Source organism: Amblyomma americanum, chromosome 7 (genome assembly GCF_052857255.1).
Source record: "Amblyomma americanum isolate KBUSLIRL-KWMA chromosome 7, ASM5285725v1, whole genome shotgun sequence".
NCBI lineage: Eukaryota > Metazoa > Arthropoda > Arachnida > Ixodida > Ixodidae > Amblyomma > Amblyomma americanum.
Window position 1 is genome coordinate 107,282,377 of NC_135503.1, and position 16,736 is coordinate 107,299,112.

The 16,736-nt window shown below is 46.7% G+C and overlaps 1 protein-coding gene across 1 annotated transcript in view; it reads left to right on the top strand.

Annotated features, from left to right (window-relative positions):
* LOC144099458 (uncharacterized) overlaps positions 1 to 16,736 on the top strand; it is a 75,756-nt gene that overhangs the window by 55,700 nt on the left and 3,320 nt on the right. The window contains exons 2-3 of the mRNA XM_077632768.1: positions 13,148 to 13,486; positions 15,392 to 15,488. Of these exons, the coding sequence (XP_077488894.1) occupies positions 13,148 to 13,486; positions 15,392 to 15,460 (408 nt within the window). The 3' untranslated portion in view covers positions 15,461 to 15,488. The remainder of the gene's footprint in view (positions 1 to 13,147; positions 13,487 to 15,391; positions 15,489 to 16,736) is intronic.

Below are 16,736 nucleotides of genomic sequence, written 5' to 3' on the forward strand. Positions count from 1 at the left end.
ACTCTTTGACGCAAGGTCCACGTATACTACGTTTATCAGTGTACGCGCAGTGAACCCTATAAGAGTGGCACACATGTTCGCAGGGCACGTGGCACTCTCAGTGTCACCCGGACTCCATGCTGCCTTTCGCCACTTTCTTTTGAAGCTGCTTTTTATTCTGTACTCGATAAAATACTCACACACCGTAATAACGAAAGGATACTAAAGTAGCCGGCTTCGTGTGGTGGCGTAAACCTATTGATTATTCATATTAATGTTCCTCCTTCCCCTCTCTCTTCCTCTTTCTATTCTCTTCCTCTTTCTATTCTCTTGCCCCTTACTTTTGTAATGATGAAAGTGTCTCCCTGAACATAGCATTCATCAAAAACAATACCCAATATCTATATCTATGCCATAGCCGAAATCTTTCCTTAAAGATATCAGTTACGCAGACTATAGAGACATGCAGGCTCGCGACACAGAATTCTGGTCGTATTGGGCAGCTGCACATTGAGACATTTGGCGAGTTTTGATCGCTCGCCAACCTAAAGCCTACCGTGACAGGCTTACAACAAGCTGCATTATTGGCAATTGTGAATACAGTATAAAATGGCCTAATAAAGTTCAAGTGTTGCTTTCATAATCAGGCAGCTGACGATACTGTGCCATACCGGCATGCTTAAGGCTTCGAACTCCTTTAATATAGGAAGCCCCAGTAGAATTTGACATTAAGTATTTTTCATTAAAAGGAGCGAAGTTCGCTGCAACATTGCGGAAGTTGCGGTCCTTTTCCTCAAACGACCCTCCGTTATGCTGGGAGGTGTAGTGTTATCCCAGTGAAGTGCACTCCCATTAAAAACCTGTGCATTCTTCCGAAGCTGTATTCTCCTTCATCAACTACACTTCTTCTAAATCGTGGTTTTATTCCAAGCGCGCTGATCGATAACCTCGCCTTCTACCTACGCAGGTATTTACTAAGTGTCGGCTTAAAAAGAAGATTTGGATGTCACTTATCATTATCCATGTTTTTTTACTGCACGTTTGAGAAATGGCGTTTCAAATTGTGCTGCACCCGAACGCAACTGCCAATTGTCCGCAAGTGCTACTGCTACCGGTGCTGGCACTCTTCCACAGAAAGAGCATGCAATGTTTGAGCATGACGGAAAGGCCCTGGCTACGAATGTTGACACTTTGAATACGTGGCGCGTTCAAAAGACTCGACCTTTTCATGTCACGAAAAATTCGATTGCAGAGCGCAGTAGTGCGCGTTCATATTTGCTGAGCGAGGTGCAATCGATCGGCTCTGATATGCGTAGCTGCGTAAGTGGTGCAAGTGCAGTTCTCTGCTGCCAGTCAGTGTGACTCTCGAGTGACATTTACTCTTTAAAATTGGCTGCGAGGCTTCAGTACGTTGTAAAATTGCGGCCAGATATTTGTCGTTTTCTGTCACCTAACGTTTATATATCATTAAATATTAGTGGGCGTAATCCTGAGAAACGGGTGCTTAAAGTTGCACCTATAAAACATCACAAAATAATCGAGTGCGGCTTGACAGCCTTGAAGCGCCTTTCGCCTGCTAGAGTTGTCACATTTTCATGGCTTTTGTCGCGCTTCATTCAGTTTTCAATTAAGGGTCCAAGAAAACCGAACCCAGCAGATTTAGATAAAGAGCCATGAAATTTCAAAACCGTTTCGGGCATTTATTTAGGTTTACCTAAGACGCCGAAGCAGCAACAACTATCCGAAGTGGTTAATTGTGGCGGTACACTCTAAAGCAAAGCGTAAAAAGAGAGTAAACTCTCCTTTCACTCTCTTTTCATTTTGGTATTTGTCATCTGATATCGCAGTTGTTTTTCCGAGAACTTCACTTGTCGGAGGAGCCCTCAGTGCATCAAAACTGGTGAACAAATCATTCAACCTTTTGTGTTGTGAATCAGTCTTTTGGACGCGGCTATATACGAGTGCGAAAAAGTCTCCAAATGTCGCGATCCTTTTCACCCACAAAGTGTGCCTGAGTCGAATAACCTTCGTGATTTTCTACTCAAGCTGATTTCTGCTCAAAATCACTACTTTTAACAAAGTTCTTGTACTGTCCCTACTGCAGCTGCTCATTTCGGCCACTAGAACAAAATAACGAGGGAAATTATGCTCTTCGTTACAATGACATGGACACAGTATAAAAAGACATAGCACAGTACATTTCAAAAGCAGGTCAGTGGGCACCGGCCATATTACGCCCTGGGCTGTGGTCGTAGTATAGGAAAGAGTGGAGGGCTAAGCTTCCGCACTTTCTCCCCACAGCCCCGAAAACTCGTTATACCGAGGGTCGTGAGAAGGTCTTAGGGCTATGCTTTTCTTCTAATTCAAAAGCAACTGGTTCTCTCTTTGTTATTGGTCCATACAAGAGAAAAGACAAAGTGCGGTTCTGTATGTATTCTTTCTAAGCCTTTCGCTTTGCATGACTAATGTTCAACGAACAGGGCATGGTGGTGAACCGCACACAGCATTAGGAAGGCTGGCGCAGTATATATGTGCAATGCTGACTCCTGAAAGGAGGACGTGAACGCGTGCAGCAGTATATTCGGCTGCTTGGACGGAAACAGAAAACGAATCACGAAGGGCCAATTTTACATCTCTAAGTTCGCACCAGGAAAAGTCCCCACGCAGTGCGCCAGTAATCGCGTCTTTATTACGTCTGAATGTGCAGCACCAAAGTATGCAACAGTATGGTATGCAAGTAAGTATACAGCAGCAGTACCTCACCGGCACTCACCTGTGGGGCATAAATGGGGAGGATAACGAAAAGGGTTCGTAGCGATCCATGGAAAGAAAAATGATAGGTGTAACGTTAAGAGACCGGAAGCGGGCAGAGTGGGTGAGGGAACAAACGCGGGTTCATCACATCCTAGTCGAAATCAAGGGGAATAAATGGGCTTGTGCAGGGCACGTACTGCGAATGCAAGGTAACCACTGGTCATTAAGGGTAACGGAGTTGATTCCAAGAGGAGGCAAGGGTAGCAGGGTGCGGCAGAAGGTTAGGTGGGCGAATGAGATTAAAAAGTTTGCGGGGATGCGGCAGCCGCAGCTGGCACAGGGCAAGGTTGGCTCGGGAGCCATGGGAGAGGCTTTTGTCCTGCAGTGGGCGCAGTCAAGCTGATAATGATGATGATGATGATACAGCACATGACTTCATCTTGAAAGACGCAACTTTGTATATAATCTGAGAGTGGTGGTTCCACCAGCTGTTATAGTTCTGCGCTGAAGGCTAACTTTGAACCTCGTTCCAGCTAAGAATTTGCACATGCCATGTTTTAGAGCTTTCATTCCACGGGCTCAAATCATGTGAGCTCGTGGCATGAAAGCTGATGGCAAGACCGCTACCGCGCTCGTGGCGCCGGGGGGCCGCATGTGGGTGTACAAGTTCGCGCGTTTGGGCGCAGTAGGCGTGTATGGAAACTTCGTGGAAATTGCAGCTGAGCGGTGTTTGTCTGAAGCTGAGCACAGCACGAGGCTGAAGTGATGATGCATGGGCTTGTGTTTCCTTTGTTCAGTTTTTTGTGTTCCACTTATTCCAGAAGTGCAAAAGAGAGAAATAGAGGATTGCCGAGTTTTATAGCAACGATGTGCAAGCATGTGATGAAGTAGCGGCGGCGTCTCCGTGCTAAAAAGCGCTAACCTGACACAGTAAAAACCCGTCTATGTGCGTATTCAAGTTTCTGCTGAGTACACAAAAGGATGCATATACCGGTGCCTGTGCTGACGTGCCGACCGCAGCAGAAGTTTCGACGGCGGGCGTGTTTACGGCGACCGAGATACTTGCCAGCCTGCGTCTCGTATTCATAGTAGGCAATCACTCGGCGGAGGTCGCAGCGCGTAGAAGTCATCCGTGCTCGCTGAACGCGGATGTGTACACCCATTCGCGCATGCCTATCTTATCGCGGAGCGTAGCTGCCGTTCTTATCAGGCAACAGCTCCTTTACGACGCTGTTCCAGGTGTCGGCGCTTCGGCAATGCGACAGCGAAGCACTTGCGTCCAAATTTTTGGCGCCTCCCTCGTCAGTGTGTTCGGATTTGGTGGCCCTGAAATACCTGCCGCAAGCAAATGGCCACTCCCTCGAGCAGCGCAAATGGCCAGGCTGCCCGGTCTTGTCTTTTGGCCGACATTCTTGAGCACGGTTAAGGTTTGCATATCTTGCTGTATATCTTGCAGTGGAATGCAGTGGTGGGCAGGAAGGCGCTATGCTGTGCACCGCCAAACAGCGAAAAGACAAACGCCACACAGGCTACGCACAACGCGACCGGTGTAAGCCATGCTGAGAGAAGCGAGTAGCAGCAGCGGCGCAGTATCGGCAGTGTCCCGCCCGTGCCCCAGACATGTCCTCGCACATCGGAAATCAATGAGTGAAGCTAACACCGGGAATGCGAGATGGTGGGGGCACACGTCTCGTGTAAAGGGTGTAGAGGGTAAGGGGGAATAGGGTCTGGTGCTGCGTCAATAAGCGGAGCTCCAGTAAAAAAACCAGTGAAAGGAGCGCGATGTGGAAAGAAGCGTATAGCTTTACCGGGTGGCCATTTATGGGAGGCCACGTGACCGCACTTCTGCACAGAATTGTCGAGCGGTGTCGATCGAGGTGCGGCGGCGGCAGTGATTTGCTCGGACTTGGACCGGATCGTCCCGACAGTTGCGACACGTCGGGTGGCGCCGCCCTGCCAACTTTGGAGGGCTATACAGGGGACGATCGAATTATCATTGCCTCGAGTGAATAATTGGACGTGCGAGCGGAGGAATAACGAATAACTGAGCTGATAAGCGGTGGTCTGTCGCGGTAAACATAACATGGGAAACTGAAATACCTTATCCTGGGGCGGCAGACAATAAAATTACTGCTGAGTGAGAAAAGGAAATGTGGCTTTATGGACTTGGGTAGGAATGATTACGACTGCGTTAGCTACAGCCCTGTCCTGCACTGTGGTGACGTAATTGTGCTGCTGGTGGGCAGTATGATGCTGAAGCTAAGGAGTTAGTTTACCGCTAGGACGCAGATTGTAGAAGGACCTTTCGGTTCCCAGCCGTCCGAACCAAGCGTAGAGCTAATTTGGGTCGCCTGGTGGTCTCAATCAAGCGCGCCAGCAGAACACACAGAGGACGAGGCACTGCTGACTGACAACCGCATATGTTATTGTCAGTAACAACACGCAGTGTATGTGCCACAAAATTGGCTTTTTGAGGAAAGGAAATGGCGCAGTAATTGTCTCACATATCTCGGTGTACACCGGAACCACGCTGCATGGGAAGGGAGGGAGGTGGAAGTGAAAGAAGAAAGAGTAAGAGTTGCCGCAGTGGAGGTCTCCGGAATAATTTCGACCACCTGGGGATGTTTAACGTGCACTAACATCCACAGCCCACGGGCCTCTAGAGTTTCGCCTCCATCGAAATACCACCGCCGCGGCAATGGTGACCAAAAATGAATACTAAGAAACAAAGAAGTGACATCCAGTTGTCAGGAGATATTTGATATGAATTTTCAGGCAGCGTAACCGGTCAATGGCTGACAAAAAACAATTTGTGTATTACAAAAACAAGGTGAAACCACATGCGCAGACGCGGTACAGTTATTTCGCTTCACTCCGGAAAAGAGCGCAAAGTCTATGAGCGAATGTGAAATACAGTCTGAAGGTCATTAAGGGTTTTCAAGCATTGCTTATTGGAATACGGTGATGTCTTATAGCATTAACGTTTACTGGGATCAAGCTGGTGACAACTGTGCAGCTAGCATGGCGCTTGGAAACACGCCCACTGGTCTTAAACCACATCGGTGAAAGGGACTACAGCTGCATGCCTTCCGGGTGAGATGCGCTTCTCATAATACCATTTGATTTCACTGCTCCTTTCCCCTGCGTGAGCCGCCTTGAAAGTAAACAAGCAGAAAAAATGTTATGGCAGGCTCAACGAAATAGACGAGCAATACTCGTGTTCTCGTGTATTACACGTACTGGATGCCGCCTGCATCACAGCTTACACAAGACGAGATTTTTTTGTGCCAGTTACAGTAAGCGCTCTTCGTAGGAACATCTCCACGAGCCGAGACTGGCGACCGGAATACACCTTATCACCTTCTCCAGCTCGCTTTGATGCCAAAATCCACGTGTCAGTATCTTACATTGCGTGCTACGGTCTGCTACTATGGCGACATTGCTGGCAGAGTGATTCACTCGACATGCACGTTTCGGGCGAAGCCGAGATAGCGCAAGTGCTGTTCCTCGCGAGGCTGTAAAGCCGTGACTCGGCCCATCTTTCAGTTCACGTGTACAGCGGTGGCCGCCAAGCTTTCGCGGAAAACAGGGGAGCGATGCATGTTTACGTTGGACGCGAGTCGTGCAAACACGTGCCGCGCCTAGTCCCCCCTCTTTGCACCAACCGCGAAGCGTCCATGACCGGTCACGACTGGCTGGGCCTAGCCATTTATGGTTCGCAGACTGCATGGAACAGGTACTGGAGGAACGGGACTAACGAAAGAGGCAGGGGGGAAGGAGACAGGTCAGTTTTCTAGCGAAGGCAAGGGGGTTGAAGAAGGGCGAATAGGACGAGGGGAGAGTGGTCGACCTCGCGGGCACTGATTCCGAGTAGACACAGGGTTCGCAGCCACGCTTGGCGTACCAAGCGCGTCCGGACGGCTCGCGCATGTCGAGCGCCCAGCCGCGGCGCGGATGGCCGCGGATCTGTTTGGATGCCTCGCCGGTCGCGATACGGGGTTGTGGCCGCGGTGCAACACGGGGCCCTTCTCCACTGGGCTCGCCGAAATCGGGTCGCGGCGTCCCCATGGCGACGGGCCTTTTTGCCGTGGCGAACGCTCGACCGGCCCGAGTCGTTCGCTGGGGCCTATCGGCCATCTCCCGCTTGCTTCAATGGCCGATAGGCCAGGTGACAGCAGCAGGAGGGCAGAAGGGTAGATTGTTGGGCTAGTTGGTTACACGTTATTAAAAAGTGGGCAGAAGGGTAGATTGTTGGGCTAGTTGGTTACACGTTATTAAAAAGTATCAGAGTAGAAACCCAAGACGGATAGCGAGGAGCACAACACGAGGGCAAGCTGCTGTCAAAGGAACCCTGAAAGCGTATGCTTTTTGAGGGCAGCCAGAACAGACCGTACCCAGAGGCTGCCATAAGATCGGCAGGCACATTAATCGCTCCCAGTTAAAATTTCCTTGGTCCTCACTTATAATCAAGGCCAGTATAAAGATGTACAATGCAAAAATTACAACTGCGGCAGTCCTCCTCTGTGTGCATTCTTTTTTTTTCGAAAGCCTGTCCTTTACTGCCAGAAGGCCGTTCGAAATAAATATGCGTATGCGTCTTTTCGAAATTCTATCAAAATTCAACCATCCAATCTGGATGGAGGCGATATTCTTGAAGCCCGTATGCTGTGCGATGTGAGTGCACGTTAAACAACCTCAAGTGGTCGAAATTTCCGGAGCCCTTCAATATGGCGTCCCTCATAGACTGAGTTGCTTCGGGACTAGAAACCCGCATAGACTATATACCATACGCGTCTTTGCGGATTCATTTCTGCAACTATCGGGGCACGTGGTGCAAAAAGCATAGAAATCATCTGCGAGGGAACAAGTTGTCTAATGATCATAAGCGCGTCCCGGGACGCGAAAGAGAATGCGCCCTATAGAAATATTTGTTATTTGTGGGTTAAACACGTCGTCACCGCCAATACGAGGCCAAGTCAAGCAGTGCCTCTGCATTTTCATGCATTTTTAAAACTTACTGTGCCCTGAATCACGGCGTTTTGTCCGTCCTTAACATTCTTTCAACTGTTTGCCATATCCTTAGCGGCTTCTAACCATCGCTTCTGCCATTTCATTAAGATTTACCTGTCTCCATCGGCTGGTTTCCAATACTTTCCAAGCATGACAGAAAGAGGCAATAATAATTGGTTTTGTGGGAAAAGGAAATGGCACAGTATCTGTCTCATACATCGTTGGACACCTGAACCGCGCCGTAAGGGAAGGGATAAAGTAGGGAGTGAAAGAGGAAAGGAAGAGAGAGGTGCCGCTGTGGAGGGCTCCGGAATAATTTCGACCACCTGGAGATCTTTAATGTGCACTGACATCGCACAGCACACGGGCGCCTTAGCGTTTTTCCTCCATAAGAACGCAGCCGCCGCGGTTGGGTTCGAACCCGGGAACTCTGGATCAGTAGCCGAGCGCCCTAACCACTGAGCCACCGCGGCGGATACAGAAAGAGATAGAAGCATGTTTTCGAGCGCTAGCACGGTGAAGGCGATGGCTTCACTTCTTCCTGAAAATTATCAGCCAGGCTTGCTGTTTTGCCTTGTTCCCGATGCCTGATACTATTTCGCGCGCATCGTTGCCATTGTAGTGCACTAAAATGGCAGTACCGCAGTGGACTACGTGCGTAGAGTATCATTACCTCCATCACGCGCCTCCACAAGGCTTTGTAGCGAGTATCGAATGAGTATCCCCTCTCTGGTGTCGGCTGCCAGATACAGAGAATGCCTCTCGTATTGCAACTACGGGTTCCTGCAGCCAGCTCAAGCCTGCTGGGTTTACTGAATGAAGGCCGGTCGATAACGCAGAGTATGTTCAGTGTGTTCTTGCGTATATTAATCGGTACAAAAACAAATATTAAAGGACGTTGACTCAGTTTAATGCTATTATTTCTTCAATAAAAATTGTTTCTGGGCTAGTTGGTGACACATACTTGAATAAAAAGGTAGCGCGAAAAGGACGACCACAGAAGGAAGACACCACCAACACGAACACTAAGTGTTTGTGGTGTCTTCCTTCTGTGGTCGCCCTTTTTGGGGTACCTCTTTTTATTCAAGTATCATGTCTTGCTTCCCGCGCGTTCATTCACTTTTAATTTCGCAAGCGAGTGACGAATCATACGTGAAGTACGTCTGCGATCGTGGGTATCTCAAGACGTCACAGGTGTCGTACTAAACGGCGACGTACGCGCCAAAAGAAAACAGGAAGCAGTTGATGGTGAACAAAATGGACATATTCATGCTGTGATTGACACACCAAGCACCGTAGAGAGAGAAATGTTATCAAGATCTAGACATCTCAAGGCTTAAATATCTTTCTTTTCTGCATTTCAGCTTTAAGTCAGTCAGAACGCAGCAGGAAGAAATGATTTAATTTTTTTAAGCCGTAGAGATATTGTCAAATGAGGATACTGGTTGCTTTGAAGCGTAATTTGCTTCTTTTGCTACTGTGCAAAGGTTTGCCTTCCGATATTTCACCACCTGCCGCACTGCACAGTTGTTTTTTTTCACGTCCCCAGACCTCATGGGAACATTATAACAAGGCCCACAGCTACGCGGTTTTGATCTTTCCAGTGATGTCGCAAAACGTTTCCGCGACTAAAAAAAGCAAAAAAAGAAAGCATAAAACAACAAAACGTCCACGTTTAGCCAGCCAGCCATGAAAGGGCCACGTCGCGTCAAAGCAAGGGCTTCACGCGTGCATTGAGTCTGGAGAGAAAGCGATAAATAGCAGAAACGAAATCAGACCGGGAACCGACGAAAAATCTGAGCGGCACATTAACATTTGCGGACATTAAGTCAAAGCGCACTCTGTTTTCAGCGCTTTATTATATGTTTTGCTTGCACAATTACCTGGCCCCCCTTGCCTCCCAGTATTCTTTCAACGCGCTGATGGTGTCCTGAAGTTGGTGTACCGGTTCGAAATAAAAAAAAAAGAAGCGGTAACACAGCTAAAATGAGCGGGAAAACCCCTCTGCTTAATTTAATTTTCTCTACTGGGCAAATACATGTCCTTGTGCATTGTTGTCCATTGCGCATAACCAGTTTTGAGAATCCTTTGATAACAATTAATTACTTAATGAAGTTTTGTTTGTGAAAACCATTGTGCACGGACCATGAGGCATAGAATAGCGGACGGATGCGGAATACTTTAGGCGCCCTGGGGTTCTTTCATTCAAAAAACCTCGATTTATCAAGGTTTGTGCCAAAATCTCGGTGCATGCACGTTTTGGCATTTAACCCCTACAGAAATACAGCAGCCGCAACTGGATTGGCATCAGAAACCTCGTGCTGACGAGCAGAATCCCATATTCACTGCACCACATCGCGGTTTTGTTGGAATTGCATTCTGCACAATCATTTTATCGGCTCGTTTATGGCTTATAATGTACCTTGACAAAGATAAAGAAGGAACCTATCGCTTTTCCCATCCCATATCCGATGCAGCAGATAACAACTACATCGCGTTCACTACTCTGGGGACAAAAAAGTCGCCGAATTTTTAGTAGCTCGAAATAGCACGAATACTGTCGTTTCCTGTCAAATACTGCTGAAACAGATGGAATGGGCAAGAATATCTGAAATAGCGCTTGGTCTTCTCCCTTCGTATGGAGAACTTGCGTTGAAGTTTGCGGTGCCGATTGCAGCGCCATAACACTGCCTAGCGAGAAGAGCAAGCAGTTTTGGGTAATACTATTAGTACTTTTCCGCGCCACCTTCAGGCGCTTATTGGCGTGAGCCTACGCGCTCTGTCGAAGGCGTACGTGCCGTGCGTCAGCTATCTGGGCTACGCCGATAGAAGCTAGGCAATGAATGCTGTCAGCCAAATGCGGGCATCTAATCGCGCAGAATGTGTTCTCGCGTTTGCAGCGGCCCAAGTGGCTGACATAAGCAGTTTTGAGTCACCGAATGGAACAATTGCAGTGCCACCTAGGCAGCCCATGTTCCCCATTGCGAGGATTGTGATGGCTCTGAAGCACGAAAAAACGCAGCCTTCCAGACAGCTAGCTGGGAACGCAAAACGTTTATTTCAGAGATTATGGCAGTGCCTCCTCTCCTCTCCCCACTCCCGTACCTTTTGGCGTGGTGCGCACTAACTTTGAGAATGCAAGATGCGTGCATGTTTCGCTACGTACGTCTTGCAAGGAAGTGACGCATCAAACATTGTAGTGAAATATTTGTTTAAAGTCAAATGCCTGTGGCTTCATTCCAAAGCGCTGGCACTTAATTTTCTCCGATTGCTGTTGTTAATATTTTCCCCACTGCGCTAATAATCTCGAGAGCCAGCCAGTGTTGATCACTCGTCGTCGTGCCCTGTGGGCAAGCGGGTGAAGCTTTTGGACTTTTTTGTTGCAAGAATTCAAATATTATTCATGGTCCAGTCATATAAATATCGTATTTTTTAAGTACTTATTCGGCGCAATGAAAGCTTGACATGCCGGGGCCTGACTTTTTATGGATTTACTAAACTCTCACGTTGGCTCTGCCCAGGTACTCATTATGTTTGACAATTTTGACAATTTCTTTTAGCGATATCGTTCCTTATTCATGCACATTATTAATAAATTTCTTGTTTGTTTTTATAATTCAGCTGTGATGCACTGCTTCCTATTTTCTTTTTCTTGCAATTTCACCTCACTTCTTGTGCGCTAAAAGATCCACGACAGTTCAGCACTTTAGGACCTCTTCCTGTAATATTTTTATGGCGGTTGCGCTTCAAATGTCTCATAAATAATAAATATGAACTTGTAATCGCACATAAGAAAAGGAAAAACTGACACAGATCAAATAAAAGGGGACATGCCCCACGTTCATAAGACGTCGCTAGGTAACAAAAACGGCAGGAGCAGATATGTAGGCTTGTGCGCCCGTGGACCATGAGTCACACTGGCGGGAACTTTAACATGGATAATTCTAAAATGTCCAGCTTACTTAAAGCAGTCTTACCTGCCAGGCTTTGCATGTCGAAGCGAATGCGGACACAGGGAAGAAATAGTTGTTTATTTATTTTTATTTCATGTATTCATGAGTAGCCTACATGAAGGATGAGAGAAAAGCTACATATCAGTAGCTTGACAAGGGTCTCATACCATTGCAACGAGAGGAGCAGTGGCAGATAGCGAAGTTATTTGCGGACATCGCGATAGTAAAAGAAGTGAAACAGAAAAAGTGAGAAAGGAAAAATTTTACGACATGTGATACTCCAAGCAAATAATAAAATTTTCAGCATAGCGATCAGTACAAAAACAGTACAGGTGGAAGTAAATTATACATAAATCTTTGCAAGAAGCAGAAGTCATCTGAGCATTCTCTGAAAGCACGGCAATCACAACTACAGAAAACATCAACCAGAACAAATGTGACAGAATATAAAAACGAAGCGGCAAAAATTAAGGACCAGATTACACGCGTAACTCTGCAAGAACCTTTGCAGACCGAAAGTAGTTTACATGGAAGAAAACATTAACCACGGTTTTATATAAACATAACACAAAGATAAAACACCACATAAACAGCTATTTTGGTTCCGTAAATTCGTAAGGCGTTCTACAATGAAATCTCTTGCATCAGACACGTAAAACAGTATAGGAATGAGATAGCATAGTCTGTTTTCCGTAATTTGTCTTGCTGAAATGTACTATAGAGGCTGTCGTTTCATTTCATTTCATTTTTATTTCCTTTTTTAATTGTTTTTTTTTGGTGGAAAGGAAATGGTGCAGTATCTGTCTCATATATCCAGATACTGCGCCATTTCCTTTAAAGACCTCTTCCGGGAGTATTACAAGGGACAGCTGTAGCCGGAGACAGCAACGAAGGCAACGAAGGGAAAGTTACAAGGGCGGAGCGCCACTAACTGTCTCATCACGCCAAATTGTTTGCCGCACGACGCTGTACATGGCCACCTGGCGCGTTGCTCTCTTCGCGGTAACTTTATTCAGCCGCTAATGTAGTTGGCGCCATCTATATGGAATCTTCCTGTAACAAGAGTTGCCCCGGGAACTTTAAACTGCCAACATAGAAAGTTGGCAGTCGTGTTAGAAACATGCCTTAAATAACGAACATTGACTATATACAATGCTTTATGAGAAAATTAATAACTGCAAGCGGGGGCTACATTCAGCTGGGTAGGAAGAGAGGGTGAGGTTCGGCTACGTAGCAGTCTCTCCATTGCCCGAAAAACTAAGCGCGGAGTGTAATGTCAGTCATGGCAATCAAGTATGAGTATATCGCCCGAAAAGACCTTTGTCCTGTAATGACCTGAACTGAAATGAGCGTAGCACAGGGCTCACACCATTCATATATCTAGGTCAAAAAGTAGACTGCATTGCAAAACATGATTCTGTGCTTAAACGAGTAACTTCAAATCTGCACAGGCGGAAAACACTGCGCCCTCGGCACCGACGGCGATGGTGGAAGTGTCGGTTTCCGCCGACACGACGAGCACGGCTGCGCAGACAACTTCCACCACTGCATCGGAAACCTCCTCGAGCACGACTACCCAGGCCCCGACGACGGCCTCCAAGGCGACCGAAGCGTCAACGGCAGCGACGCCCGCGAGCCAGCCAACCGGCCCCGGTGCCATGGATCAAGTGCAAGACCATACGGCAAACATCACCAGCACCCCTACGCCAACCAGCAGCACCTCTATGCCAACCTCCAGCACACCTAACCCAACCACTCCCGCACCGGCAACCACCACCCGCAAGTCCAACGTGAGTGCTCCTACCTTGCCGGAAGCCTTGGGCGTTGCACGCCTAGGTGAACGCGTCGAAAGCTACATTAGATGCATATGGAGAAGCGATTATGCCGCCATGAGTAAACTGTTACGTGCGTTCTACACGCATACACTTGCGACTCTGGATTTAATATAGTTACTGCTCAGCTTTAGGGGAGATCAATGCCTGGAGGTGCTTCCATAAGCGACTACGGACGTAGCGGTCCCAGACTTACTAACAGTCTTGCCTCTGCTTGCCTTCGTACCGCGTGCTCATGGCCTAGTCATATCCAACAATTTCGGACAAAAATTTTCAATAGAAAATTTGTCAGATACTTTTAAGAAAATATTGAAGTTAATGGTCAATTCTGATATGTAGCAAAATCTTTCTTTTAAATTGTTCCCATCGATCGCATCAAACAGTTGAGACTCCCACGGAAAACCAATGGGGAACGCTTTTGACGGTAGCAAAAACGTTAATAGAAAAATATTCAAGACTGCCATCGGGTGATCTGCGGATATATTGATTGCAATAGTGAAATGGTGTATTATATGAAAAAACAGCGTTCATAGAAGGCTTCCTGCTCAAAAGTGTTTTTGGGTGTGTGATGAACTGTTTTTGTATTAGGCGCGTATTGTGGCGAGAGCATCCCGGTCGTGAAACTAACGCGAAAAAAGAGCGGAAGGACGTGGCCCATGCTGCCTAACAAGAGGCCCACTTTTCCCAGAAGTTTTATTGTCGTTGAACTCGCAAGCTGCCTTCCTTGTAAAGTTGAAGACACTGGAAGAACCTCCCTATCGTATAGAAATTTCAACAGTGGCGACACTCCTCATGATGAGGACGCACTGCCCGCTCGTAGTAACCGCTGTGGTAGCAGGCACTACGCGGCCGGCAGGTAGCACCTAAATATTGAAAGAAGGCGACGCATCGCTCTTTAATACCACTGCACAATATCTGACCAGCTAAAAAAGACCATCAATCCAGTGATGTCACACATCTACGTAAGGTCTCTTTGCACCCCGGTGCTCGAGGTTATCGATCAAGTCACCGTAAGGCACAATATGCTGCAGTGTAAGCGCTAAATACCAGTGGGAGGTATGGCGCCAATATTAAAGGCAAGAGCGATTTCAGGCAGATTTAACTCCCCCGGCGCTTTATTCTGTGCACATATAGCGCTACCCACTTTGCAGAGGCTGTGAAGTCGTGTGATGAGCATAACACATATCGAAGAACACTCGTTGGTTGCCCCCAAATACTGGACGCGATATCCAAGTCCGCAATATGTTCGTTGATAACTCTCGCCAGTTAGAATATTACCTTTAAGGATGACCCTGGGAACATAGGATAGGACTCTCTTGCAAAGCGTAGTCGGGGATTACAGCAGGAGTGGTGGGGCGATGCTAAGTGTGTAATGTTTTTGCACAGAGTGGGGACGAAAGTCCTCGAAGGTTTTGTGCATGTTGGCCTTGTCATCCTGTTCGTAGCGAGAAGACGGAGGCCCGAGATAAGCTACAGAGGTTTATAATAATGTAATATAGCTGTCATTCTGCAGTTTGCAGGGCGCGTCAGGTGTGTCCGCAAGAGTGGCCAGGTTTTCGTTGCAGTCCTGACCAGTCTAGAGGCGTTGGATGGAAGCTGTCCAATTGCACTCTGCCCTGGTTCTTTATGCAGTGCACAGGATTTAGAATGTAATTCTTACTGTCTAAAGGCATTTGGAACGCTGCAGTCATACCGCACATCTCAGCTAATTTTGCAGCCATCTTTTTTTATAAAAACACTGCATATCATTTTGATGAGTGGCCCTATTTTTATGTTGGATGGAGTCTGACCTTTTCTCATGAGCTTGCTTCCTTGGACTCGTTTTTCTAGCTTATTCTCGTCCCTTTTTCTATTTCACGCCAGGACGCCAGCCTGGGTGCTACTCTGTCGATGGCAACGCTGGTCCTCGGGCTCTGCATCGCCTACCTGTAGTTCAAGGGAGAGAAGAGGCGCTTGGCCGGTTAGTGTGTTCGCTTGCCGCAATGCTTTTTTAATGTGAGAAGAAAGAGATCCTCTTGAAATATACCATTTTCATATGTATTCTCTGCTTTCTAGTAAAAAAAAATTCGCAGAAATCATGAATGAAAAAAAGAAGGCAGCGACAGGCAAATGAAATCCAAACTTATTTTTAACAGTAAACGGTTACATGTAGTTCTGGTAATACTAGTGATGGAAGCCAAAATGCACGCCAAGTTGTGTGCAGCGATCACTTGCAGTAATAGGAAACCTAAATATTAGTGCTCGTACGATCTAAAGACGACTATTTTGTTGTTAGAAGGGCTCATGTGTGATTCGTTAAAATGGGGCCAGCTTTTGCCTTGACTGAAACGCTTAAACATTATATTTTATGACTGAGCCTTTGAAGTATTTAGGCAGAAAAGGAGAAGTGCATGCAAAGAGGATTTGCTTACATTTATAATCATTTACACTTTTAGACTCATATATTTTTTAGTCTTTTGCTAGTGATTTGTCACTTAGGTTATACATGCATGAGACTTGATAATAAGGTTGCCTCATAAGACGCAAATAACGCGAACATGGGGCGCTGGCTCCACCCACCACACGTGGAATTGAAATTTAGTCGGCGTCTGATGGAAGCACAGAAAAATATTGGCAGGTGTTCATAGATATGGAGCTTCCTGACGCTTCGTTCTTTTGACAATAATATGTTTGGACAGGTTGAAAAGAAAGCAGCAGTTCAAGGAATCCTGTTATAAAGGAAATGATAAAGAAGAATACAAAACCAAAAAAACATAGGATGTTATTTTCCTCCAAGGACACAACCACAGTTCAGAAACACACTCCAAGCTGCGGAGGAAGTGTTCAAAGGGGTACTCACCACTTGCTCGGCCAGACTTCATGAATCCAAAGAATGGCGCATACAATGTTGTAGCTGCTGTAGCTTGCGTAAGTAAACTATGTCAAAGTGCAGAGAAATAAATCTGACTATGGCAAAGCATCATGCTTTAAGTATTAGGAATCTAAGGTGCAGCACACACTCGTTAAAAATGAGAATGACCAGAAAAAAATATTTCCTTTCATACGCAGAGGTCTTTCCACTACTTCCCTATAGTGTTGCTTTGACACGGAAAGGTTAATAACTGATTAACAAATTCTTTAATCCCTCTAAGTTTGCTCAAAGCAGAGGCGTCACAATTTTTCACGAGGACTCTGCAATAATAAAAAATTAATTTGCAAGAATCTTCGC